Raw genomic sequence first — 27,609 nt, 5'->3', positions numbered from 1 at the left:
AGCTTGTTGTCTATGTTATTCTGACGTACGATTGTAGATCGGTTCTTTGCTGCGCTGTCGTAATTCATTGACATTTTCCTAATAATGGAGTTAACCGGCCAGGTTAACGGCCTAAAACCTAAAAAGAAGGAAAAAGCGGAAGTCAAAGAAAATCTTTGGTACGTTCATGTTTTGTTTCTGTCCTATAGATTTTTAATATTCCATATACGGTATTTATGTGTCACACCTTGTACTGTATAACATCATCAGTGCGTTGGGAAAAAGTAGCATGGGAAACTGTCAAACAGATGATGTCTATACATTATTCCAGTACCAAACTTTCTCACTACGTTTTCTCGGCACTTTTTTAGCTCTGTGAGAATTTTTACGGTATGCATTGAAATGATAACCTTTTATACCTCAAGCCATATAATATGGATGACTCATGTGTGTTTACTTTCTTCGGTATCATGGAAATTAATCTGTCTGGCTCATATTTGGATTGACATTTTATCATTTCAGGTCTTCCATATTAGAAGAAGTGCAAAATCAAGGGAATACCAAGCTTTCGACGTGTAAAAATGTTTTAGTGTTGGGTGACAATGAATCTGGAAAAACTACACTTATAGCAAAATTACAAGGTGTAGAAGATCCTAAAAAAGGTTCTGGACTAGAATATGCATACATAGATGTCCGCGATGAATACCGAGACGGTAAGCCTGTGTGCATTAAGTAACCACGTTAATTTTTACAAATTACTGGACATCCAAAAAATAACTTTTAAGTGGGTATATTATGACATAAAACTCGTGAGCATATTATTGAAAAAAGTTTGAACAACTTATAGATTTAAGTGTTTTTGCCATAAGTTTGCATTATCATTTTGATCACTCCTTGTTTTAAACGTAACATAAAGAAAGACTAGATGATGGGGTCGATTTGTGAAAAATGGTGGATGTGGTGTGATTGCTCAAATTGAGTAGTAAAACACGCGCGTTAACATGATCTTACTCCCTTCTTCATTTATCGTTTGTCAATTTATAGCTATGACCGTATGTTGTAGCTTAGCCACTAGGAAATGCCAATAGAAATGGCGTATTTAAAAAAAATACTACCTTATTCTTAGGTCAATAATTATTATAAAGCAAACATTATTCGTAGAATGTTTATCACATTTGAATGGTCAAAGACATAGCTTATAATCAGTATCTTTAAAATTATCTTTAAATGTGTAAATCTTGCCCATTTTTTGAATAATAAAATGCTTATTCTTGTCAAATTTGGGATCACAGAGATTATCAATATAATTTTTTATTGTAAATATTTCACTGTAATAATGTCGACATAAATTTTACTAATGGTTTTATAAATGCTTTTAAAAATTAATAAATATAAAAAATCTTAACACCACTTCACATGGACGTACTGAAATATGACTATATTCTAAAACATTAGAGCGAGAGGTTTAAAAGAATACTATTTTATGTAATAAAAATACTTTATGCAGTCATCAAATGTTTAAAATAAATATAAAGAATAATAAGGCTTCAAAATTATGTAAATAGATTATCTACAACGTTTAAGGAATGTCCAGGAGCATGTTTTGAAAATAGCATAAAAGCTCCATTTTGACGTACGCTGAGCATGTCGGCCGTTAACAGGCATTTTACATACGAGATTGCTAAATATGATACTAAACATAATTTGAGCGTGAACAGTAAGCTGCAGCGTCTATAATAACAAACCATAATTCAAATCTGTAATTGCTCTCTACTCAGACCAATATTATGTCATTTTACCCAGTCGGCGTATGGTGAAACGCATGGTGAAAACGATTAGCACGGTTTAAGTTGTTTAATAATGGCTTTAGTTCATACTAAGCTTTGGGTTCATTTTAAGTAAACTTAATATATTGCCGGGGCGCAAATGATTTCAGTGAAGATGATATATACGATGAATAGTGCCTGTATTATCGCCTATTGGCAATATGGGCACATCGGTTTATGGTTTACATTACAATAAGTGAGCGATAATATTAAAAACCTATGAAGAAAAATATGATTTACCATGTTGAACGATGTTTCATAGCAATGCAAGCAGTGCAGTGCACTTGTATAATGTTAGACCAGCCGCAGCTGGTCCCAAGTAGGAATCCTGGATCTGGCAAATACACATACATATTGTTTTTCAATTTGTGTTTGGAGTCAGATTATGGACCTAATAGGTTAAGCTAGTGGCTAACATCCATTTCTCGTTAAAAAAAAAACAAAAATCTGTCTGCAATTAAATATATAATTATTTTGTGTGTTGTGTTCACAGATCACACTAGGTTGAGTGTATGGGTGTTGGATGGTGACCCAGGCCACACGAATCTATTGAAATTTGCACTGAATGAAAAGACATTTCCGCACACGCTCGTTATATTGACAGTTGCTATGACGACACCGTGGGGGCTCCTAGACCAATTACAAAGTTGGGCCTCCATCTTAGGAGACCACTTAGATAAATTAAATCTTAATAATGGTAAGAACTACATGTTTTACTTGAAATTCTAGGATTGTATTTTTGCAATCGTTGTAATGGTTACATGATATTGTGTCTGCGGTCTATAGTCGACTATGATAATTGCGAAGTTGGTAATTTATAGATAGTATACAGTTTTACTAAGATTTCTGAATTCTTCCATTTGGTCAATTCAAACTATTGAAATAATAATGATATTATTTGATAATTGGTTTAATTTAAACTTCCATTGCAACTCCTATGTCGATTTATAGCGAGAATTTAAAGTTTCAAATTATTCTACTAAAAATTGAAATTTGACGTTTTTCATGAATTTACCAATGATATATTTCATCATTGATGGGTTAGTGTACAGAAACTCTGTTATTTTACATTAAACGCCTGTTCGTATTATACCTTTATGCCATAAAAATATTTTACTTTACTTAGGTTTTTGAAAAGATATTGCACCAATATATAGTATTATTCGATATGTCTTGTAACGCTGTAACATGATGAGCATATACATGTGATTTTACATTTCAAACTCGACTTTTTAAAATTAACATTAGTCGTGACTAATTATAAGTTTAAGACATTCCGCAACATGATTGAAAATGTACAAAGAAAAAGAAGTATGTAACACTATTGACATACAATGAGATGATACGTTATACAGGTGGATCGCGAGGTATATGTTTAGGACAGAGTTGCAATAAACACTTTTTTAATAAACTAAACAAAATTAATATCAACATAAACGTCATGCAAAAGTAATATAATTGAAAAAATAACATTAATTTTGTTTCGTGTTGCAAAAAAGAAACTTCTTAGTTTGTCTGGTCTGTCTGCACGTATTTTGTAAAATTTGCCATTAACTGTCAAATAATCCGATTGTACAAGCGTGGTTGCATTCATTGTGACGATTCATGGCATTTGGCTCATGTTGAAATAAGTGCATGATAAAAAAATATTATTGAAAAACGATCACGATATAACAAATTTGCATTCGCCGGTGTCACCAATAACAAGGGTTACCTGTAAATAAAAATGTTCTGAAGAATTTATAATGCAACAACCACTTAAACTCACACTCACGAAAGTGGTATATATTGATATCTGAAGCAATTTGTTTGAACACAGTTATGGCATCATCAATAGCAGGTGCTAGTTCTGCACCTTTGGATGACCTGATGGTTCTGATTTCTTAGATAGTTAATCAGGGATACATAGATTGACAATAGCAAGAGTTTTCATTGACATCACGCCTAAGTCAGAAAAATTACAGATATCTATCATCTATTATCTCTATGTTTAATGTAGGTACATACAAATCGAAAATCTTTAATACGTAGTATAAATTGAAGGGCGGGCTAAAAATAAAAATTGATTTTATTTGGTATGATGTGATAGTGGTTTTGAGGTACAAAATTGGTTTATATGTACGAGTAACTTAACTTTTAGAACAACGGCAAGATGCAAGACATAAATGCGTCAAGTCGTGGCACCAATACACGGAGCCCGGTGATGAAATGGAGCAAGCGGGTTCGCCCATGAAGCGGTCGTCGAGGAACCTTAACGACGAAATGGAATTGGGAGTAGATGGTGACGATGGAATGCCTTTACCCGAATCCGTTCTCACAACGAATTTAGGCTTGGATATTGTTGTCGTTGTCACCAAAGTAAGTAATGATTCTATTTTGCTGGTCATTTTATTACATAATATGAAGACTTAATGTAAATCGCTCTAGCGAGACCCTGAGAATCACTTGGATGAGGACACTTAGAGGAAGCTTGCGGCAGATGGAGAGTGGAGATGTTTCGTGTAGTTATGGTGCCGATGATGATGAGCTATAGGTGGCATTATAGGCGATTCGCGGGTGTATTGGAATTGTTTGCTGCAATGCCTGTTTTAATGCTAGCAAACAATACCACCGCAACCGCAGGTTGCTTTTGCCGTGCCTATGGTCCCACTATATAATGATTTACCTAAACATGGTACAGACTGCATTTCCTATACAGTTGTGAGGGTCGTGCACATGCTACATTCACAGCTTATTGGTGCGACTGACTTCTGTTATTATCTCACACACTACCTTACCTCGCCTCGCGATTATTCCGGGTCTGTCTTCTTAGCCAGGAATCCCACGTGACTTGCAGCTACATATAACAATTGATAGGCATGCTTGCTTACTAGTTGTACCGATAAATTGTTACAGTGTGCTCGTGGCCTTATGTCTCGGTCTTACTACGATGCTTAAATACAACCAATACTTGTTAGTGTATTAAACCATATGTATAAATCGGAGTGATGAATTTGTGGTGTACTATCAGCTCTTAATTTGAGCATAGTGGTCTATCAGCCAAGCCATTTAGATAGCAAAATAAAATAATTATCTAGCAGAGAAATGTATAATTGTATAATTGTTTATTGTTGTCATTAAAAAATTATGTTTAGAGACACATTCTAATATAATGTGTTGTCAGTTTTTAATTATTGTTTTATTTTTCACCCGGCAGACAGATTACATGACAACACTTGAGAAAGAGCACGATTACCGAGATGAACATTTTGACTTCATGCAACAATGGATTAGACGATTTTGCCTTCAACACGGAGCTGCTTTATTTTACACTAGTGCGAAAGAAGATAAAAACTGTGATCTCTTGTATAAATACTTAACTCATAAGATTTACGGACTACCGTTCAGAACGCCTGCGTTAGTTGTAGAAAAGGACGCTGTTTTAATGTGAGTGAAAACATCAAACTAAGTTCTCAATATACTATACAATTTATTGTAGAAAATTTTTGTAAAACTGTAGTAAAAGATGATTGTTTTATTAGCAACCTAGCACACAGAAGCTTAATGCTACCACAACCTATTAATTTTATCCAATATGTAGCCAATTTAGTTGACATCTAGGTACAGGGCACATGTTACTTGTCTACATGACACACAAATAGCAGTGGCGTAGATAGAAACGTTTCGCCTATACAAGCCTCAAGAGCATTTTTTAGCTATTCCTTCCAAAATTTTCTCTAATCTGATCGGCTTCTCTGCCCAATTTTTTTCTCTTCAAAATCAATGTCTAGAGTGATCATTTTAGCTCGACTTCAATTTTATTTTACAGATTTTCATATGATTTTCATATGATTTACATGTCGCCACTGCATCTTTGTTACTTGTGGTAAAATTGCGATCATTACTAAGATCATTTGATTTTCATTTGTCATTTTCATTGTCAAATTTTGACATCGACACCAACTTATTCCAATTCATAAATGCCAAAATTCACTACCACGCTTACATACCTGACTTAATCCATTGAGTCAAAAACTCAATTTATCAAAATATTCAAGCCGGATACAAGTCATTGTATATCAGACAAAGAAATAATGATTTTATATTGGCATTTAATAGTAAGAAATATTAGGTACATTCGTTAATTAGGAATATACCAATGCACAGTGTTTCCTTTGCTTATTATAAGGATATTTCTTAACCTAAAATGTCATTACATCATGACCGCTGTCATTGTGATATTCATTCTTTCTCTTGTGAACCGATAAGCGGTAGTGATTTCTTGAAATCACACTCAGCGACATTCATGCTGAGCACTTCCAACTATGTCGCATGTGGCAGTAGATGTTTTTTCCAATAGTGTTGGCATCAATGTCAACATAATCACATCATACACTTGACATGATCATATGAATGCAAATGGTGTTGCGGTGGTTGTATGCGAGATCATTATTCATCCGGCAGACTTTATTGAAATTTTTGAATTGATGTTGGGTTCATTGTTCTGTGTAATTCTTTTTCTTTCGACCATGTCCGATCCTAATAGGATCATATGGGCCTCCACAGAGTAGAGGTTTGTATTGACAGATTTTGTTTTTTACGAGAAATGGATGTCAGCCACTTGCTCAACCTATTGGGTCCAAATTGAAAAACAATATGTGTACTTGCCAGACCCAGTATTCGAACCTGGGACCCGCTATAGCGCTATAGTCTAACGCTTAAGCCGCGCGGCCACCGTGGGACTGTAGATACCAGACTGAAGGAAGTGACACAGTGGTCGATACCAACCAGAAAACTTGACATACGTTCGGATAGAGAGGATTGCATGATAATAATCTATCAAAAGCAGTTGTGTTTTTCTGGTCGGTTTTTCAACCTCATTTTGTGGATTGTGTCACAAATTTTGACAAAATATGTATATTGTTTGTAATTGAAAATCTTCAATATTATTGAATAAATCATTTAGAGCCTCCGCACACACAGCCACCGAACGCGGCCACTAGCAGTCGGGAATGAAATGTAGTCAATAAATAGTTATTGGTTATTAGCAATGACATTAATATGGACGAATCATCTGGGAATAAAAATGACACTCACTTTTTTGTCGGGTCTGCCGAATGGCATAATCTGTTCTAACGCCATTACAATAAAGGTGATATTGCTATATATTCCCGATGCTTTTAGTCGGGTCTGCCGAACGGTTCGGTTCAAACGGATTCGCTCAAATGAACATTGACACTAGAAACACTATTCTAACGCCATTACGATAAAGGTGATATTGCTATAAATTTCCGATGCGTGATATCGCATAATGGAAATTGCGTGACGTCTACCTATACATGTGCAAATGTCGCTGTGCGTGAATTTAATTGCTAGCTATACCGTATTGAGTGCGTTGTCCATTAATAATGTCATTGGTTATTAGTGATATAAATCCATTGCTATGCATAATTAAAATCATTGGTTGTTTTGTTTACATACTGTAATCTGTTAAGTGATTATGTAATCACATGACCCATGTCTAGAGTATATTCACTTGAGTGTTCACGATATGGTAATAAAGATATGTGTGTATGTATGTAATATAGAATCAAATATTCACCAATCGGTAGTTACTATGCAAATTTGACTCATTTAATTCAGAATCCAATATTATACTGTTTCATTTTAGAATAATAAAAAGATTAACAACATACTCCCTAATGATGTGTCTGCAACATGATATAAATCTCATACAAAATTGCATTAGTATAAGATTCCATCCTAGCTATTGTGTTTTTGATCTTTTTCTTCCATGTAATGTTATTCTTTTTTTTTCAGTCCTGCTGGTTGGGATACCTTAAAGAAAATAAGCATTTTATATGAAAACATGCACACGTGCAAACCTGATGATTATTATAGGGATGTCATCGCCCAACCTGTCACAAGGAAAGTTAGTATTTTTCTTCAAATGTTTTAATTGGCATTGCTTCATCGTTTGACCTTATTGTAATAGTAATTTCGCCAGAGACAAAGGTGGCAGTTGATGTCATTCTGCATCAATAGTTTTTGGCAACGTTTTAAGAATTTAATGCCAATAGGTATTATGAAATGTATATATCGTCACTGTTCTGACAGAAGACACTAATTCGAAAAAATGACATATTGAGTTAGTACCAAAATGTTCCTTATTTCAATTTTTACCGTCTGGAAACCTTCTTAATAAATAAACTAGTCTTTATTTTAAAGTCATCCTTTCTACGATTACTTAATAAACTCACATGATAGACCATTATTTCAAACATTTTAACAACTTCAAAGTCAAATTACTCAAAACTAGTATTCTCCAGTTAGTGTGTTCTGCCAGAACAGAGACGATATTATTGCAGCAGTTTCTAACCTATTTCTGATAGCCAAACCTTTGATGAGGGAAACCTTCGATTGATTAAGCTTTAAAGAGATTATGACGCCCCCCCCAACAGAGTGTACTTATATATTATATAATTCGTCGGCTTACTATGCAAATAGAAATATCTTTTTTATTTATAAAAGAAATGTTTTTAATAATACGTTATAACTCTCTCCTGAGCATTTACATAAAACAGACATAGACGGTTTGCATAGTAGCCTGAAGAATATTTATTATATATTTACCAATATTGAATCGGAAGTCTAAAGAGGATCTGTATGTACATGTCTTCAATTATTACATATGACAAAATATGACATGCTTTTAGATATTATTTTTTATATTACATTAAGTATATATTATATAATAATATACAGTGGAACCCCGATCTACCGATCTCGCATAAATCGTTTTCCCGCATGGATCGTTCATTTTTGAAAGTCCCGCCAAACACCCGTAAGAACAATGTTCCCCGATTTATCGTTTTCCTTGATCTATCATCTAAATATTATGGTCCCGTCACAAATATTATCCCGATTGACCATTTTTGTTGAATATTTTTCATTTTGCTTTCGTAGAATTGTTTATGATACACACAGACCTTTCAGTTGCGTCACTTTGTTTGCACAGGTCGCATCTCGTATCACGAATTTAAGTCGCAACTAAAATACCCCCCCATGAAGAAAACTAGAACTCTAGCCGAGAAACTGAAAATAATTCAAGACGTCAAAAAAAATCCAGGAGAAAAATGCATTTTTATATATCCCGCATTTATCGTTTTTTTAGGGTCCCTTGAAAACCGTAGAATCGAGGTTTCACTGTATATCTATATATTCATATGGCAGTATGACAGTCTCACATTGTCATTTTGTTACATGTTATTCTTTATTTTTTTTTTGACCATCCTAAAAATTTATTTATGGACCTTTGTTTTTACGAGAAATGGATGTTGGCCACTTGCTCAACCTATTAGGTCCATACTCTAACTTCAAACACACATTGAAAAATAATATGTATGTGTATTTGCCAGACCCAGGATTCGAACCTGGGACCCACGACATTATTAGCCGACGCGTTAGTCGCCATCTAACATATTAATTATTGAGTTACTTAAACTTTGTATTACTGTTTGCACTACCGAAACTGGGAGACAAATATACCACAATATTATGAGGTTTGATAGTTTTGTTGTGAAACAAGACATAGTCGGAGGGGTGCTGAGTGATAAAACGATGCAATAGGCTTGATGCAAAGTGCAGTCGACAATAGCAACCATAACGATAATCAAATTAACTCTACCTAATTTCTGTGCACAAGAACAAATTATATCTGCGCATGTTCTTGATTCCACTATATTAATCTTCAATCTAATTTTTAGTAGCATTTATTTTTAGGAACGTTTCTCTTCATTAATGTCATGATGAAATGCAGACCAAAAAATAGATATAAAATTTGATCAAAACAAAACAAATTCAAGTGCTCAAAAAAAGTGATATGTATTGCAAAAAGCAATTATCTTTAATATATTATATAATTGAAAATCTATCATACTTAAAAAATTGAAATAGAAACGATGCAGAGCTTGAACTACCTGACTTATCGAATTATGGTTTTTCTTTAATATCTTCGGTGACAATTTAATGAATTCAATAGAAGTTGTAATTTGATGGTGTTTTCCAGAGTGGGTCAAGTCGCGAGGCGGAAGTCCATGCAGAAGACGAGCAAACGTTCCTTCAGCGCCAGTTGGGAACACTTCAAGGCGGAGTCGGGGCATCGGCCGCAGGAGGAGGCGGGGGCGGGGCTAACAACCTGTCTGTGGGAGGAGCACAGTCGCCTCGCGGAGAATCGCCGCTGCGCTCTTCTGCTAGGACGCCGTCGCAGATCAACTCGCAGAGCTCTCCCAAGAAGGTAAATTTTATCAAATTGATAATGCAGAGCTTTCATTTGACGTGTTGAAATTACATCATGAGAAACAAGCAACTTCTATGAATGCAATGATAGTAAATCGATTTTGTGCAATTTTTCGTCCAGGAATTCAGAGAAAACAATTAACGTTGCACTGCAGTAAAAAAAATCTTTTACTTTCGTCCAACAGACTCTTTTCCATAAAGAAAGAACAAAGCTCTTACTATAAATTAACACATTTATGCAATTACATACTATTAATTGACTATAATTAAATGATCATGTGTATGTATAAAATGATCATATAAATGTTTTTCTACTACCAAATGAACCCAACATTCTTTAAAAATCACCAGCTTCATTGACTCGGGACGAATGCATAGAGGCTCACTAATAAAGTTCCATCATCATCAGCGCGATAACCCAAGGTGGGTTCTGGATTCCTCTAGAAACTCCATCTGTAGTAGTTTCTAATTCGGTACCCCAAGTATACAAAAGGCATAGGTGACTCCGTCGTTTGGCCTGGCTCTTCTGCATCCTATTGGACCGCTCTTTGCCAGTTCATTATCATTCATACGGTACTCATGAGCTCACCACCACAGTCACCCAATCTATCAATCATGATTGAACGAACTGCACTGCATTTTTCATATAACAGTACAACTGAGCATTGTAACTTCTTCTCTAATTGTTGCCATCCCTTATTGGCTCATTAATAGCGGTGGAGAACTTTTTCTTTCAAGGTGTAGGTGAGCACAGCCTTCAAGAACGTCTTCTAAAGCGTGCTTAGTGCAGGAAGATAGTAGGCAGGGCTTATAATGTTTCAATAGACCGTAGTAATACTTGTTTGCTGAAATGTTTTTCTTGTTAATTTCGTTCCGTACCGCTAAATCGGTTTAGACCCAAGGTAGATGAAACTATTGACTGTATCAAATTTCTACATACTGATGTTTAATTTAGGTATGGTTACTTGTGGTGTAATAAACAATTTTGTTACAGCCTCGTTTATCTCTACCCCATTCCTTTAGCCCAGGCTAGCGGTGCTCTGAATGCCCTTTTTAGTGCCGGTTCTGAAATGGCAATACAATTAATATCATCGGCGAATGCTAGCAAGCTGTACAAGTTTACTTCACTACATATTGTAAATGGTTTAAATGTTTTTATTACAGTTGGATGGTAGTAAAATGGCAGTGGGATCATCCAGCACGCTGGGTGGAGAAGGGGTTCTGGCCAACTTCTTCAATTCATTGCTGTACAAAAAGACGGGAGCACCAGGTGGCCCCCCGGGGCCCGGTTCACCGCGTTCTCCCGCCGCCCCGGATGCGCCCCTCTCTCCGACTCCTCCCGATAAAGCGGCCGTTCGATCCGACGCGGCTGCCGAACTAGACCGACTCACCCGCGCCAAGAAGCTGCCCACTGTCGATCTGAATGCTTCTGAGTGTTAGGTGTGTCTCGACAATCCTTAGAACCCCCGCGGGATCATCATCCTGTTGAGCCGTAACTCGCGTCTCAATGTATATAGATCAATTAAACACGAAGGCACGCCACCATTTTATTTTGTCGCACCGTAATTGTAAGCTTTAACATACTATTGAAAATGTCACCTTTTTGGTGATCGCTAACTGCTCTTTTTATCGTGTCCCAGACGGTTGTGATGATAAATATTCATTATTATGCATACTCAACGTTTGAGGACCTTTGTACTATCTGGACATACATGTAGTGATACTTTAGTGAAATTTTACATGCAGTAATTCGTACAATATCCATTTTCAGATGTTTTTTGTCAGGTGGCATGTTATAGTTTTCATTCTATAATTACAATATTTCAAGAAATAAAAGGAAATCTTCAACATTGACGATTGATTCTGTCCATTTGAAACACGTATTAGGTTCTTTTTATTGGCTCGCACTTTCCGATTGGAGTTTTGCTTTGAAAAGTCTATAATGGTAAATCCCGGGTCTGGCAAATTCACATGTTTTTCAATGTGTGTTTGGACCCAGAGTATGGACTTAATAGGTTGAGCAAGCGGCTAACATCCATTCCAAAAAAACATAATTAAATAATCAAGATTTTCATTTGATCCAAAGCACTAAAGAATGTTGAAAGCTTTGCTTAGATATTTTTGTAATAGTTATTATCTAACAAGGTTATAAAGAAAACCATTTAAATTAACACAAAATATATTCACAAGTATGTAACTAGTAAGATAGACAAAGAAAAAATGTTTGTTTTTTCATTCCTATCGAATACAATATCAAGTAAGGATTTTCTTAGATTTTACGAAGGGTTTCATCAACCGAAAAAAAAATAAGAATCACTGATCTACAGTAACATTACATGTATTGATGGATAGTTTGAATCGTAATAAAAAATGCGGCGTGTGTTCGGCTCATGTCGGGGGTTCAATTGGTGATCTTCCGTGAAGACAAGCGAGAGAAAAGTGCGAAGCATCCCCGGGCGTGGCTTAGAAGACGCACAATGAAGTCACTATTTGTACAAACAGAAATATTATGTTAAACAGAATCCACAGCTTCTAGGTTAGGTTAATTGTAAATTATATTTTTATCCCGCGGACTGTGTCCGGGCCCGCGTCAGACATCGGCGGCAATATGTTTTGTCGCTCATGGAATTATTTATTGATCGGCCGTTTCCACCTCGGCTCGTGGCCGAGTTCAGATTGTACGGAAGCGTATTATTAATTGAGATTTATCCGAAATCATTTGCATAGTATTTATTTATGGAATACTTTCGTAAAATGTTTACAATTTATTCCGCATTTTTAGTGGTATGGGGATTTTTTTTTACTTTAAAGCAGCTATTGCTCCCGATTATATAGGATATTTTAAATTACGAAACGCTTTAACTATAACTAATTTATGTATTGTACTACCTTCCTAATTGATTATTGTTTATTATTAATGTGAATTCTTTTTCCGTTTCTCTTATATGCCGATTTCTAAAATGTAGTATTTATTAAAAGTAATATTAATTTTTATTCGTTTTAGTCTATTTCAGTGATAAAAGGTTTAAATTTTATATAGTATATTATGTACTGCATATAAGATATCATGTGACACAATATTATGCATGTGTTATTACATACTTAATTTATATAATTTGGAATATTTTAAATGAATTTAAAGTCAAAAATACTAACAGAAATATTTTTGAGTCGGACCATTGTTGCTCGATATGGTTCTCCCGCAGGACCCATCAATACGATGTATTCTGTAATATAAAAATATTTAATACAATGAAACCCTTCAATGTATCCTTACATAATCAAGTGGAGTTGGAAAGGCTGACGTAAAGAGGTGAAGGGTTATGCATAAAATAATGACATTGTTAAGACGGCTATGGGATCATGTGAATTGAGAATTACAAAAAAACATATTTTTTATTATAAATACTGTAAAATTAAAAAGTCGATGTTACAAATTATATAAATACATACCTACTGTCCGACAACAAGATCTCGTCGATAACCGGAAGTCGCTGTAGTCGACTAAACATGAGGGGCTTGTTAGTTCACAGTTTTAACATGTGGACAAGAAGTTCTTGTACGACTATAAATCATACAACTTGTCACTTCCGGTTACTTGAAATGAAATTTAATTTGTTACCTGATTATCTGTTGAATCGGTATCCATATTTTTTTTTTCTATAGAACCCCAGAGTCAGGGTTCAGTAGAATATTCTAGGAAGTGGCCCAATATAATGATAATATTGTATTAATTTCTATTAAAATTACATGAAAGCCTTAAAAGTCATTTTTATCAGTTAATTTTTTAATGTAATAATAATCTATTTGATACAATATTTCATAATCAATAGTTTGTTCAATAACATGTAATATTTATTTTTAAATTGAAAACTGTAAAAAAATCTCATCTCTAGTACTTCCCGCTATCTGTGTAAAGTTGTGAATTTTATTTCCATATTACTTATATTATTATAATAATTTAAGCTTGATTTCTCATATTTTTAGGTGGATTAATATTTAAAGTATTTTATATTAACAAATTATTATCAAAATGTTATTTACAATCTAGGTATTTTATACTTACCATATAATGTGAAAATTAGTTTTTTTTTTGTTAATAGTTTCATTTTGTGTCTGCAATTTTCCAAGTTAGCTTTCGAATACTACGTAAATTATATACATTTAATAATTCACACTTCATGTTGCCATGGATAACATAAAATTCAAAAGTAATTAAGGCTTTGTGATTAGATCTAACCGGTAACTTAGAAATATGGGTTTTATTGATTGGTTGTTTTACAAAAAAAAATGTCGCCGGCGTATAATCTGGCAGTGAAATTATTAAACATACGTTTTTAGTTTACATCCAAGGTAAATGTTCATTATTGCCATATGAAACTAATGATAGAACATTATTTTACTGAAAACCTCTATTTAGTTTATGCGTTAGCATCGATGGATTATTTGATATTATTTATATTGAGTATCTCAATAAATTAGGATATTGTTCATTTCTAACAGTTATCTAACCTCACTGCTCAGCATTATAAGATGTTTAAATTATTAAATGAGAAAGACATATTGTTTGGGTTGCTTGGTTATCATAGCTGTCTTTCAATTTCTAATTTACAGATAGTTATGTATTATTATTACCTACTCAAAAATCATTGTAATACATACATATTGAAATATATTGATCAGCTAAAAATGTAATAAATAAAGTGCTAAATTTATAATAAATTGTGATAAAATTATTCATTGTGTTTTATTTGCAACATCCATGATCATCCAAGGCGTTAGTATTATCAATTAGATCGGTATTGATATTAGTGATATTTCCTCTTCTCCCCTTTCCCCCATTTTCGGGGTCGAGGAGATGAGTACCGACTAACTACAGAAATCCCGATTTTAAGTGTCTGGGATTCACGTTTTCCCGCTTTTGCTCTGCAGTCCAGTTTTATTTTAGTACTGGTTTACGTTTATCTCTCCTGCGATACTCTCCTGGAAATACACACCTATTCAAGATTCAATTGAATTTATTTTAACACATTCAATTACGAACGTATGAACAGCAATTATTATTGAAAATTTTAGGTGCAAACGCGTAAGCACATTTCTTTTTACAGATACGCCTGCTGTCATAAATAATATACATGTCTGCCATGTCCATGACCAAGTTTACAGTGTGGTTGATTTCCGATGCGTATGCGCATTCCTTTTTGTGGACACATCTGCAGTGTACATGGCCAAGCTTACACGGCGATCTTTTATGACTTTTATCGACGGCGGGCGACCTTTTACTTTAGCCATGGTGGCCACAGGGTATTTTTTGTCATTCTCCATTTTGGTTCAAATGTTTTACGAGATTGATGATGTTTAAGATGAAACCTTAAAATTAATTTATAATATTGAAACAGTTTTATATAAATAAGCCAAAAATATTCTCCAGACCATTTGGAATGATTTTTTATGAAAAATATAATTATGAAATTCTGGCGGTTTTGCCAACTCATCACTTGCGAGTTAAATCACTCCTATCAGTGTCATAATGAGTAGCTTCCGGCATGCATCTATCCTACGATGTCATGAAACGGAGGATACTAACTTATAATGTCACACCATGCACCTCGATATTTAGGAATTCGCTACCCTGGTAAAACTAGTACTAGATATGTGGAGAATTCCCACTAAAACTGAGTATCTTATCAATTCAGAATTTGTCCATACATTCAGGTTTTCAACATCCATTGAATTATTGTTCATCATGATTGCACTATTTTTCAATGAAAGAGCTGACTGCGAGGAACGATGAGCTTGGAGAAATCTGGTGCCATGAATGGCAGGCATGCGGGGTAAGGAACCCCCATCTGGTGATAGACCCAATGGTAGAGTTTCCGGGAGCCCTATTCCCTCTGGCCTACATCGCATAATACGCTGAAGACATACCCGATCTGCATAAAACATTTATAGGTTGGGATTAAATTCCTCTTCTGTTTCTGTGTGGAGAAATCCAAACACCTGAGCATGCTGTCCAGACGTGCATTCTGTATGCCTTCCATGGGGACATCTAGTAAGTGCCATCCACCAAACTGATAGAAACATGTTGGCGTTGATTGAGACTCTCCGAGTGCCTCTTTACTGCTGTTGCTTGGCAATGTTATTTTGTGTTTGTGATTATGGTTTTGTTTGAATATCTCTATGCTGTCGCCCACTAGCTTCCACCATATAAGTGAATGAATGATTGAAATTCTACTATGACGTGTTAACACAAATAAAAAACATTGCGCATACCTGTAGCTATAGGCACCTTTATCTTCAGGATAGTATGCGGCCGGTCCCGGGCCTGTGAAGCTGTAAAACATTAATAATATATTATTATGACTAGCGAGACAGACTGGCGAGAGCCAGCTGGCTCAGCTAGTATATTTATGATTATTTTTTAAAAGACCATTCCCTTCAATATTAACATTAAACAAAACATACACAGCTATTTATAGAGCTTTATGCTTTCTTGCACTCCAAGAAGCACTTGCACTGCACTGCAAGTAAATAACAGCTATACACAAGCTCCTTTGGGTTGAAAGCACATTTACACATTGTGAAAATTTTAATTGAAATGGTCAAATGAATCTTAATTAGGTATATTATGAAAAAATCATCATGCCATCATGATTCAAAATTTAAAAAAGGAATACCTAATGAAGAAGAAATACAATACATTGCTGTAATTAAAATCTTTTTCAGCTCAGGACACACTGGACTAAAATTAATGTATGTAATAACAATATTATTATTAAAAGCAAAATTATCATCACCATTACAATATTTTGAGGGAAACCTAGTAATGATAATATTACGAAAACAATACAATAATTTTATTATGGTATAAATAAATCATAAATTTATACATAAATAAAAAAAGACCATTTTGGTTTTAGGTGCATATTTTTTGGTGTAGGTAAATTTCATTGTACAGCTGGTAAATTATTTTTATTGATAACCCTCATTTTTCATGTCAAGCCTACCATAATTTATTTGAATAGTAAAAAATGGCTTCAAATTAATGGATTATATTGGAAAAATAAATGGATGCTTGTGATTGTAGTTTTTTAATTATGCACAATGTAAATCACAAAAACATACGCCGGCTAGTTACTGTTAGCCGTATTAGCTGTCAAAAGATTCGATGAACATAGGATAAACGTCATTTTTGTGAGTAATAATAATGTGTGACAGTATTTTCTTCTCGGCGTAAATATATTTTTATTTAAGTAAATCCTCTAATTAGCAACAATGTTCAGTAAGAAAAAAGAAGTGAAACCATCCCGAAGATCAGGACAAAGTCTTTCACAGGTTTGTCCGCCAACGTTTGCGTTGTACAATATTTTGAACTGCCTATACAAATATCAGATGAAGTTTGGCATAATTTATAAGTTTCTTATTTTCTACCCTATTTAGCACTATCCCATTCGTAGTTTACATCGTCTTTATAATATTTATTTTCGGTAATATTATAGTCATATTGTCATTTTGGTTAAGGTGTTTTGAGACGAAAATCCAAACCAAAACCTAACACAACCTACTTATTATTGTGTTACATTAGGTTGTGTTAGGTTTTGGTTTGGTTTTTCGTCTCAAAAGACCTCAATCACAAAAACGATATGGAGTAGGTACTATAAAATTGGGTAGGTACTTACCTTATTTTCTTAAATTCATTTAATTTTGTCTAAACATTCGTATATCAACCCACTGATTTTTAAACAGGATGTAAGTATTCATCTTGATCATATAACTTAATTCTGACGATTGTTAAGTGTTGGTTATAAAATTTGAATCATGCCAACATAATATACTCGACCTTGTGTTAATAATTTACTTTGAACTGCCAACCTAACAATGATGACTAGCATAGTCAACTGGCGATAGCCAATAACGGAAATACCTCTATTTTTTTGGAACGAAAACCGAAACCAAACCGATATATATGTCACATTTTGAACTCTCCCTCTGAATAGTTATAAAATTATATTCATTAAATATTATAGATTTCTGTAGGTACAAGTAAAGTTCTCATGTAATGTTGTATTCTCAGAAATGAATTTATATTTTGTTGATTTTGTGATATCACATTTTCTACAACCAAAGGGGTCTCCTTCGACACAATCAACATCAGAATCTTCCCCCCATGGCGCCATATATGGATGACCCGTAAAATGACTAAAATGCGCCTTTATAGAAAGTGTACAGAAATATTTAATTTGTTACTTATCTGTTTTATCTTCTTGTGGCTATTTGAATGTGGAATGCTTTCAGTACGGACTATTCGACATGCCTGATAATGTGGACGATATGGGAGGAGGTTCTGACGAGGGAGACAGTGATCTGGAAGCGGAATTAGCTGCCATATCGGGAGGAGGGAGGAAACCGCGTCCCAAGGCGAGGGCTAAGCCGGCTCCTGCTGTTGACCTAGATTCCTTGGTCGCCCAAAGTATGAGAGACATTCCATCCGATGAAGAAATGTCAGGTATGTACCCCCAATGACATTAATATGGACGAAGCATCTGGAAAATAAAATGACACTCACTTTGTGTCGGGTCTGCCGGATGGCGAAATTCATATTTTAATATCGGTATCCTACGCTCAAATGAACATTCTGCTTGCAAGCGGTCTGGCGACACCGCTGGGTCTGCCCATACAATCTACAACGTATAATCTCCAAGAAGTCGTAAGTAACCTAGAATCTGTTTCTAACGCAATGAGTAATGACACTAATACGCCATTACAATAAAGGTTATATTACTATAAATTCTCGAAGCTTGTATCGCATAATGGAAATGGATACATCATATGGTCACGTGACGTCTACCTATACATCTGTGAATGACTTTCATGCACAATTTCTCGTGCGCGCCGATATGTGAGTTGTCCATTTAATATGTCATTGTGTACCCCTGAACCAAAATCCCTTGGAAAGCAGCGAGAAAGAGTATCGAAGGCTTCGTTGGACGAATATGCTTTTTACTCAAACAAATACAGTTTCCTAAGACACATTCAAAAGTGTTGTGCTGTATAGATTGTATGGAATGATTTCGATACTCTCACTACCCGTCTCAAGACTTATTATTAATGTTTAAGACAATATTTAAGCATTTGTCTCTCTATGATTATAACGAAAGCGAACAATGTCTACAATATTTAGAATAATTATTTCCATAGATCAAATTAATTGTAGAGAAACATTCCTTCTAGTATAAACATGTATTGTACGACAACATCTTCTTGGCTACGCTTCTAGGCGCTGCTGTCTACTAAATGGGAGGAGCTTCTTAGTTTATAATGGAATTCCGGGTAAAATGGGCGGAGCATGTTAGTTCACAGTTTTAACACGTAGCCAAAAAGATGTTGTCGTACAATAGTGAAGTAATTAAAAGACAAATTACTTCGAGATAAGTATCAAATATTATTTATGTATTATGCAACAAATACGACAATAGTGTCATATTTTTTTTTTTTTTTTTTTAAATATTTATTTAAAAGTTGTACAGGAAAACAAATAGTTGCTTAAGCAAACACACACACAAAAAAAAAAACAACAGTACATAATATAAAAGAGAAAAATCATCCATTTATTATAAATGGTAATTATGTAGTTTTGGAGCAACTTGTCTTGAATGAGTCAAGAGAACAAACCACCGAGATAATTAATTATTATAGTCCTGTAGAATTGAGCCACTGAGTCATATTGTAAGTTGTCTAGTTGTGCCAATATGCAATAGAAACTTCACAATAGCATATCTCCAGACAAATAGCTAGAAAATAGCTTGAATATGTTTGGTAGAGAACTAGCTGGAGTTGCAGAGAATCTCATGAAGTTTATCAATATAACGTTAAACAAACATCTTTAAATTCCTATTATTGAATTAAGACTCACACTTATCGACTGCTCAATCGGCAAACCGGCTAACTCCATTTGGGCAAATTGTTCAGGAAGGAGAAAAAACATACTAATTTAACTATTGACTGGAATTTAACAATTCCAAAAATATGGATATAAACTTGGTTTTTTTTTTTACAAATTAGCTGCACTATGAATTAATACACTATTTTAGCTTCCCTTTTATGTATAAAGATTGGAGTTGTTCCATTTACGATTGGAAATTTGGCACCTGAGTGTTTTGTGTGAAGGACGATAATGCATTTATTTATAGGTTTAGGAGCTTGAAATTTTGTGTGAGCATAGAAAACATGCTTTATAGCGCCTGTACACGTGCATGGATTAATTTGCAGTAATAGTGAGTATTTTAAACTATCGTGACAATAACTGTTTACATGTAAAAGTGCTGACTGTCTCTCCAATCTCATTCTAAAAGAGTAAGCAAGACGCGATGTTGTCATTTTATGGTACTATTTGACAGGTCGTAAAAATAGGTTAACCTCAAAATGAGTCTACGCGGTGCAGCTAGTTTTTTGCCGGCAGGTTTGCCACTATCGTTCTGAGGTGCAGATAGAAAAAATCCCAACTGTTGCATGAAAATTCAGAAGCTTCCGAACTTTTTTGATTCATGCATGCAATCTTGCAACTTGCATGACAATACATGTTTACACATGCATTTTATTGTTATTTCCGCGATAATATGTACTGTCAGCAGTAAATCCATGCATGTGTAAACGGGGTATTATAAGAAAATTCATCAAAATCTCATTTTTGGTCAAAAGTGCAGTTGGCTGGTTTGCAGATTATGCAATCATTATGTTGTATCGGATATTATACATATATGCCAATGGTCAGTTTTAAGTAAGTATATACAGATATTTCAGTAATACATAGGCTCATAATATACTTTCAGATGGAGAAGACGATCCGGATATCATGAACGAGTTGTCGGAACTGGCGGGTGAAGATGACGCACCGCCTCCAGTGGAAAGCGAACCGCCAAAAGTCTCCCGACCCGCCCCGGCTCCGCCCGCTTCTTCGGGCGGAGGCGACACTGTTTCTCTTCTACAGGAGAGGATCCAGATGTATACCATCGCTGAGGAGAATGCAAAGGCCACTGGTGAAACTAGTCGCGCCAGAAGGTACCTTTTCAATTAATACCAACATTATATCACTAAATTATTAATATGATGATAACCTTCTTCTGTGAAAAAGAAGTTTTTCTATATGAATGTGAATTCTACTGCAAGTCGTTTTACATAGGAGCTTCATTCGTAGTTATCTTTATTCATGTGTTCTGATAGTGCAGAATATATTCTGCGTTGAAGTTACAATTATTTCTTCATAGGGTAGTTGGTGAAAAATATGTGATTCTAATAAAATTCTTATTTCAAATTGCTTTTCAGCAAAGTCACAAATTGTTACATATCATCTGTAATTTTCTACAAACACGTATCTTAAAAATCACAACTTTTCAGGAGAGGCAAATAACAATTTTATTCTCTCAGTTTTTAATTTAGAAATAAAATTTCTTCTTTGAAATATCCATTTAGTATAGTTATATATTTATATATTTTCATGAAAAAAATGTTATGTTTCTTCAATTTATCGCACTATACTTTCGACTGATCAGTCATATTGTCGGAGATACGAGAATGCGTTGCAACTTTACTGTGAATATTACTGCAGCAAACACGTATCTTGACTTATGAGAAAGAGCTTCAGTACAATTATCTGTCGGGAGTTCAGTATTCTGTATACTTACAAACACGTAACTCAAGATACGAGTTTATAATATTTATAAAAGTCTTTTATTGTGATACGAGTTTTTGTTATTGCTTAAATCTATTATGTTGTAAAGTATGTTTTGAGATACGTGTTAGTGGAATATGTGCGTATTCAAATTCTTAATTCATTACATCAAGCAACTCAAAACTGACAAAAATTGAGATACGTGTTTGTAGAAAATTAGCGACGATATGCCTTTATGACTTAGCAAATTCATTGATTATTTAGAAATTTAAATAATTATTATATTATGTTATAATGGACACTGAAGAAAACCTTCTCTAAAGAAATGCAGCCGAAAAACATATGAAAGTCAAACAAAAATGAACCTCTGGGCTATTAATTATCATACATACTCTCAAAAGATAAAAAGAAACTCATTGTTTTTTGTATAGAAAAATGGCAAATTTATGCGAAAATGAAACTTGCTTCAGTGATTTTGATAGGACAACCACGGTTCCTTCTATATGCAACATCTTTTGTTTTATCTTTCTTTGATTATAATGAGACTTTTTCGTTTTGCAGGCTTAATCGTGGTTTGAAAACACTGAAAGACTTAATGAAACAAGCAAAGGCAGGTAAAGCGCTGAATGAGGAAGAGATTCCGCCTCCGGTGAGCACGGCTAAACATGAGCCCGCTCCGGCACAACCTCCGCCACCCGCCAATGCCGAGCACCCCGAAGAACCGTCTGCTCAGGCCCAGCCCGACCCCCCTCCTGCCGCTGCACAATTATCTGACGAGACAAAGGCCATGGTCCAGCTGCTGACAGGTAAATAATCTATTTGGATTACATCAAACGTCGAGTGGAACTACATTATGATACGTCCAACACCTGCCTTCTGCATACTGTTGCCTTGAGCTCTCATAGACGGCCTTGATACGTAGTTATTTGGCTTAGTTATATACTTGCCTTTGTTTTATATAGAATCACTCTTTCTTCAAGAGATTCTGCGTTTACTTGGTGATCATTTTATAAAATTTATTCTTAGTACACCCCACTCTATCCTTCACTCTACTCCTCAATAATTTATATTATCTTAGAAATTTTGTCATCTGTCCCTTTCTCACATTATTCATAGCCCACTCTCCCACCTCATAGCATTATTTATTAGACCATGTCCGATCCTAATAAGATCATATGCGCCTCCATAGGGTGGAGGTTTTGTATCTACAGTTTTTTGTTTTTACGAGAAATGGATGTTAGCCACTTGCTCAACCTATTAAGTCCATACTCTAACTCCAAACACAAATTGAAAAACAATATGTGTATTTCCCAGACCCAGGATTCGAACCTGGGACCCACAACATTATAAGCCAACGAGTAAGCCGCTCGGCTATCTCAGTCATTCCATATGATTAACACTAATTATATTATTATTATAATAACTCAAATGTAAAATTTTAATTAAAACTTAAAACGGGAGCGAAATGTATAAAATAATTTTTGTATATTGTAGCGAATATCAAGTGATGATAAATTTTATAAAATAAGAATCATTCTTATTTAGCTTCAGTAAAATTGTGCCTTTCGTTATGCCTCTAGACGTGCCTTTAGTATGTAAGACTATATTTTCTTATTGTATAAAATGTCCCTGCATTTTCATCTATTTCATGAACATTTCTCGCTCTTGCCTAGATCCACTATGGATCTCACGAATGCCCGCTATCCACGCACTTCGGTACAATATAAATATGTATCCCCGGGTCGCCTCTGGATCACTCTCTCTCAGACCATAATCAAAGACCATACTCTGTAACTCTCCCTTACGCCAATTGTAATCTTTTTCTTCGGTAATAAACGCTCGTGCTCCGCAGATACGACTTTCATTAAAAATGACCTTACCTTACCAAATCCCGATGACCGTTTGATTGCCTGTTTGTTCATCATTGTTCATCAATTAATATACCCAGTTCAATATAAAATCATTGTCGTAGTTATTCACCAACGATTACCGAACGGCTAACGTGTTGGTTTATTATGTCACGGATCCCAGGTTCGAAGGGTCTGGCAAATACACATATTGTTATACTCCAGCTAATAATACAGTGGAAGTTAGAGGGCAGGAGAAGCGTAATTAGAAGGAGATTCTCTTGGCTACGCAACCTCCGTAAGTGACTCGATGTCCAAGGCGTTGGTGATTTGATGTGACTGGCCTACAATAGGCAGAAAGAAGTACTGTAAGAGGCCATCCATAGACTGAAATTGTATGCCGTTTAGAACTGTAAGCAAAGTTATAAGCTTAGTACATATCGTCATTGAAACTAGAAAATGGAGTTATTATGCCACACGGTTCTAAACCGCATACGATTTCAGTCTATGGATGGCCATAAATTGGTTGCCAACCTTCGATAGAAGACAGCTCCAAAAGAAGAAGATGAAGTGCATGTTAGAATAAAATTTTACAGTTTATGGTTATAAATAATTCTGGCATAAATACGATATTCATAATTATAAAAGCAGTAAAAATAGAAGATAATAAAATAAAAAAAATGGATTACTTTATAAAATGTGTTTTATCACTTGTTTTACCACATATAAAAATTGTTTTACGACACAAGTTTCGCTCACATGGTGAGTACCGAAATGTATGTTTTAGTTTGTGTAATGTTATAATTATTGTCAATATTGTGTGTGGTGGGGGTAGTAAAGGACCCTTGGAATGTGGGAAGGGAATAGTTGATAAATTCCATCTTATAATTGAGTAGAGAGGGTCTAATTTTGAATGGTAAGAACGCGAGGAGTGAGGAGCAATTAGGGTTTAAAATATTGTTAATTATTAATGTCTTGTTGCCATAGACGTTGAAGAAACCCTTCTGCCAGATGCTAGTCTTTTGTGGTTTCCCTATCAAAGTCGCTGAAGTTTGTCGTAAATGCGATTTTTCTACGAAGCAAACAATGAATGCCTTTCAAACTCTTCACGATTTATATAAAAACTTGTAGACGTGGGGTCTTTTTTTGCTTCACCATTATATGTTTAAACTCCATCTCTATAGAAGAAGGTTTTCTTCTACATCTTTGATTATTGCTGTTAAAATTTCTAGGAATTCTTAATAATTAATTTTTAAACCAACTCTATTTGCGTGATCAAAGAGTTTCAAAATTACTCTCTTATGTAAAATGTAAAGTCATGATCATTTTCGATTAAGTTGTTTGGAATAAAATAAATTAGGTTCTATATGTGGCAGTGACGAAGGGTGAAGGTAGGCTGTTAAGATTCGACATAAATAGTGCACATCAATCTTTCTCTGTCATACTTATTTGTTTTCATTAAAATAATAAAACAGCAATTTATAATAACAATAACAAAACAGCAAACAGCAACAATTTGCGGTGGAAAGTTTATAAAATTCAATTAAACCATAATAGCTTAGGTATACTATGGGCGATCCCACAAAATAGTGCACACTTTTTCAGTCATACTTATTTGTTTTCTTTGAATTAAAAATACATATTACAGAAGTTGTTGGTTAGTTTTTTTAAATTCATTAAGGTTATATATACCTCAGTTGAGGCATGGTCTAAAAAGATCGTGGCTAGGCGATGCGCGGATTGTGCAAATGACACGTGCCGAACGAAATATAATTTGTCATATAAATCCAACATGCGTCCATTTAATGTTCTGTTTATTGTTCTATTAGTAACAATAATAATATATTCATTGACATGTTTTCTTTTTCAAGTAAATGGGTAACGTTTTTTAGTCATCTTTATACGATTTAAAAATTGATACCCCGTCGCCATCACGAAACAAATTTGACATGTTCACAGCTTGACTTTCGCTCTCCGATTGCCAGCGAGTCCAAAATTTCGTCGCACTTATAGTTGAAAATTATTTGCCATTTCACTGAAGTATGCTCTTAAGCCATGCCTATATCAAACCTTAATCAATAAAAAATATTCTTCTATCTATAAAATATCTAAAATGATGTAAGGTTTAATGGCATAATTTTAGATATTTTTATAAATAAACAAATATTTTTTGACTATTTACTATGGCTTGGATTAGGCAGGATTTAATTGAATTTTAAAAACTGACAAACACTATCTACACATTGCAATGAAAACAAATACGTTTGACTGACAAAGTTTAGTATGCACCATTTATGTCGGATCTTAACAGCCTACCTCAACGATTCACCACTGATATATGGTGAATACCAAGGGATAAACACATCTTATAAATTATCATGAATTACTACCCTGTACAGGGTGATTCTCTTGAAAGAAAATAATCAAAATGAGTCTAAGAAAATAAAAAAAATAGAATCAAGTAAAATATAGAATAAGCAATTTTAAAAAGGATATCAATTAATAGGCAACTAAAGTAAATAACACAAAAATTTCATTTAATGCAATCCTTGAATGCCTGAACGTAGCTGTTGAATGTATAAGTTTGCTCATGATTCCATAGCATACAGAAAGGATTATTTATGTAGAGTTGTAAGATCTTAAGAAGACGCCAACATAGACGGCTGATAACTTCATCTGTGGATGTCTCAACGTAGTGGCAGTTCTCAACAGTAATGGGGCACACCTATTCGAGACAGTTCGATCATCCCTTGTCACATTGTTTTGATTAAATCAGAGCAATATTATGAGGTGTCAATTTCCATAAATTTATAAAAATCTAACAATAGATGGGTATGGATTCTATAATAATTTCACACAATATGTAATGATCTATTACTACCAAGTGAAAAATAGAAACTAGCGTTTTTTTCATGGAACACAAAAATGCAATATCCTGTAAATATAGAAATGTGGAAATTGACATCACGATATATCGTCACCTCAATTTATACTACAACCAGATAACTCTGATTTGGTCATTGTTGGGAAAATGAAATTTGCACTTTACTTGATTAACATAAATCTAGACTATAATTATTATTTAAAATAATTATGGAAAATTGTGCTTGTCTAATTGGGACCAATTAAATAATGTCCCTTTGTATGAAAGTTGTAGATATATTATTTTATTTATTTAATTCATTTATGGTTTTAAAGTTATCTAATATTTTCAAACACAAAATTAATACAGTTCCTATTAACATCTGACTTACCTAGTTTTATCATTTTGTTGAGACAGAAATGTGGAATCATATTAAATAGGTAGCTACAGTGATGCCAACCGTACTATAATTATAGTACAATACTATAATTTTGATTTCGTGAAAAATGTAAAATACTATAATTTTACACCAAATATACCAAAATACTATAATTTTAAAGGATTGAAGACGAAAAATGTTCCTGTACTATATATTTTTCAGAAATACTATAATTTTTACGCCTTTGTACTATAATCAGCATAGAAAAATATGGCAACACTGGGTAGCTATCTCAAAAACAGTGAAAATCTAGTTATCTAGATGTAGTATTGAGGTAACGATATGGTTTATAAGCAATAGAGAGCGTCTCACATTTTTTAGTTTATAATATCCACCTTTAAGTTGGAACATATAGAAACCACATGGTCCATGTAGGAATCCATGTCGCTCGCCAGTCTTCTTTCGTTTTCCAAGATCATGCCAGCATTCTGAAGCTCCGTCATATACATCCTGTAGATGCTATTTAACCTAGTTGGCTTGAAGAACAGGCAGGCCACGTTAAAACCTTGAGGCATCCATAGCAACAACATCTTATCTCCTTGTTACTCGTAAAGTTATACCACCGCACACCCAGTATCTGCTGCAAGCATTTGTTTGTATACATTTGCTGTGACCCTTCGTAAGATGCCATGGCTCACTACTGTAAAGCAGCACTGTCAGAATGTATGCGTTGAATAGGCTGCATTTGGTTTTATCATTCCGCATCGAGG

At 34.4% G+C, this 27,609-nt stretch overlaps 2 protein-coding genes across 3 annotated transcripts in view; both read left to right on the top strand.

The window, feature by feature from the left end:
• The first annotated feature begins 29 nt into the window (after positions 1-29).
• Positions 30-13,463, top strand: Dlic (dynein light intermediate chain). The gene is made up of 8 exons (XM_085955357.1): positions 30-158; positions 502-692; positions 2,299-2,502; positions 3,946-4,163; positions 5,002-5,231; positions 7,605-7,716; positions 9,853-10,080; positions 11,247-13,463. Exons 1-8 carry the CDS (start codon positions 85-87, stop codon positions 11,520-11,522), a joined length of 1,533 nt encoding a protein of 510 aa, XP_085811483.1. The 5' UTR covers positions 30-84; the 3' UTR covers positions 11,523-13,463.
• A 3,800-nt stretch (positions 13,464-17,263) lies between these two features.
• The window catches only part of l(2)gd1 (lethal (2) giant discs 1), a 29,629-nt gene continuing 19,283 nt past the window's right edge, over positions 17,264-27,609 (top strand). For both annotated transcript variants that reach the window (XM_085955238.1, XM_085955237.1), the window contains exons 1-4: positions 17,264-17,417; positions 18,378-18,588; positions 20,912-21,140; positions 22,312-22,556. In XM_085955238.1, coding sequence (XP_085811364.1) covers positions 17,358-17,417; positions 18,378-18,588; positions 20,912-21,140; positions 22,312-22,556 — 745 coding nt within the window. In that variant the 5' untranslated portion in view covers positions 17,264-17,357. The remainder of the gene's footprint in view (positions 17,418-18,377; positions 18,589-20,911; positions 21,141-22,311; positions 22,557-27,609) is intronic.

This window comes from Rhyacophila brunnea, unplaced genomic scaffold, assembly GCF_057557595.1.
Source record: "Rhyacophila brunnea isolate RB1 unplaced genomic scaffold, BYU_Rbru_1.0 scaffold_5, whole genome shotgun sequence".
Lineage (NCBI taxonomy): Eukaryota > Metazoa > Arthropoda > Insecta > Trichoptera > Rhyacophilidae > Rhyacophila > Rhyacophila brunnea.
The sequence above is the reverse complement of the archived record's forward strand: the minus strand, read 5'-3'. Positions and strand labels throughout refer to the sequence as shown.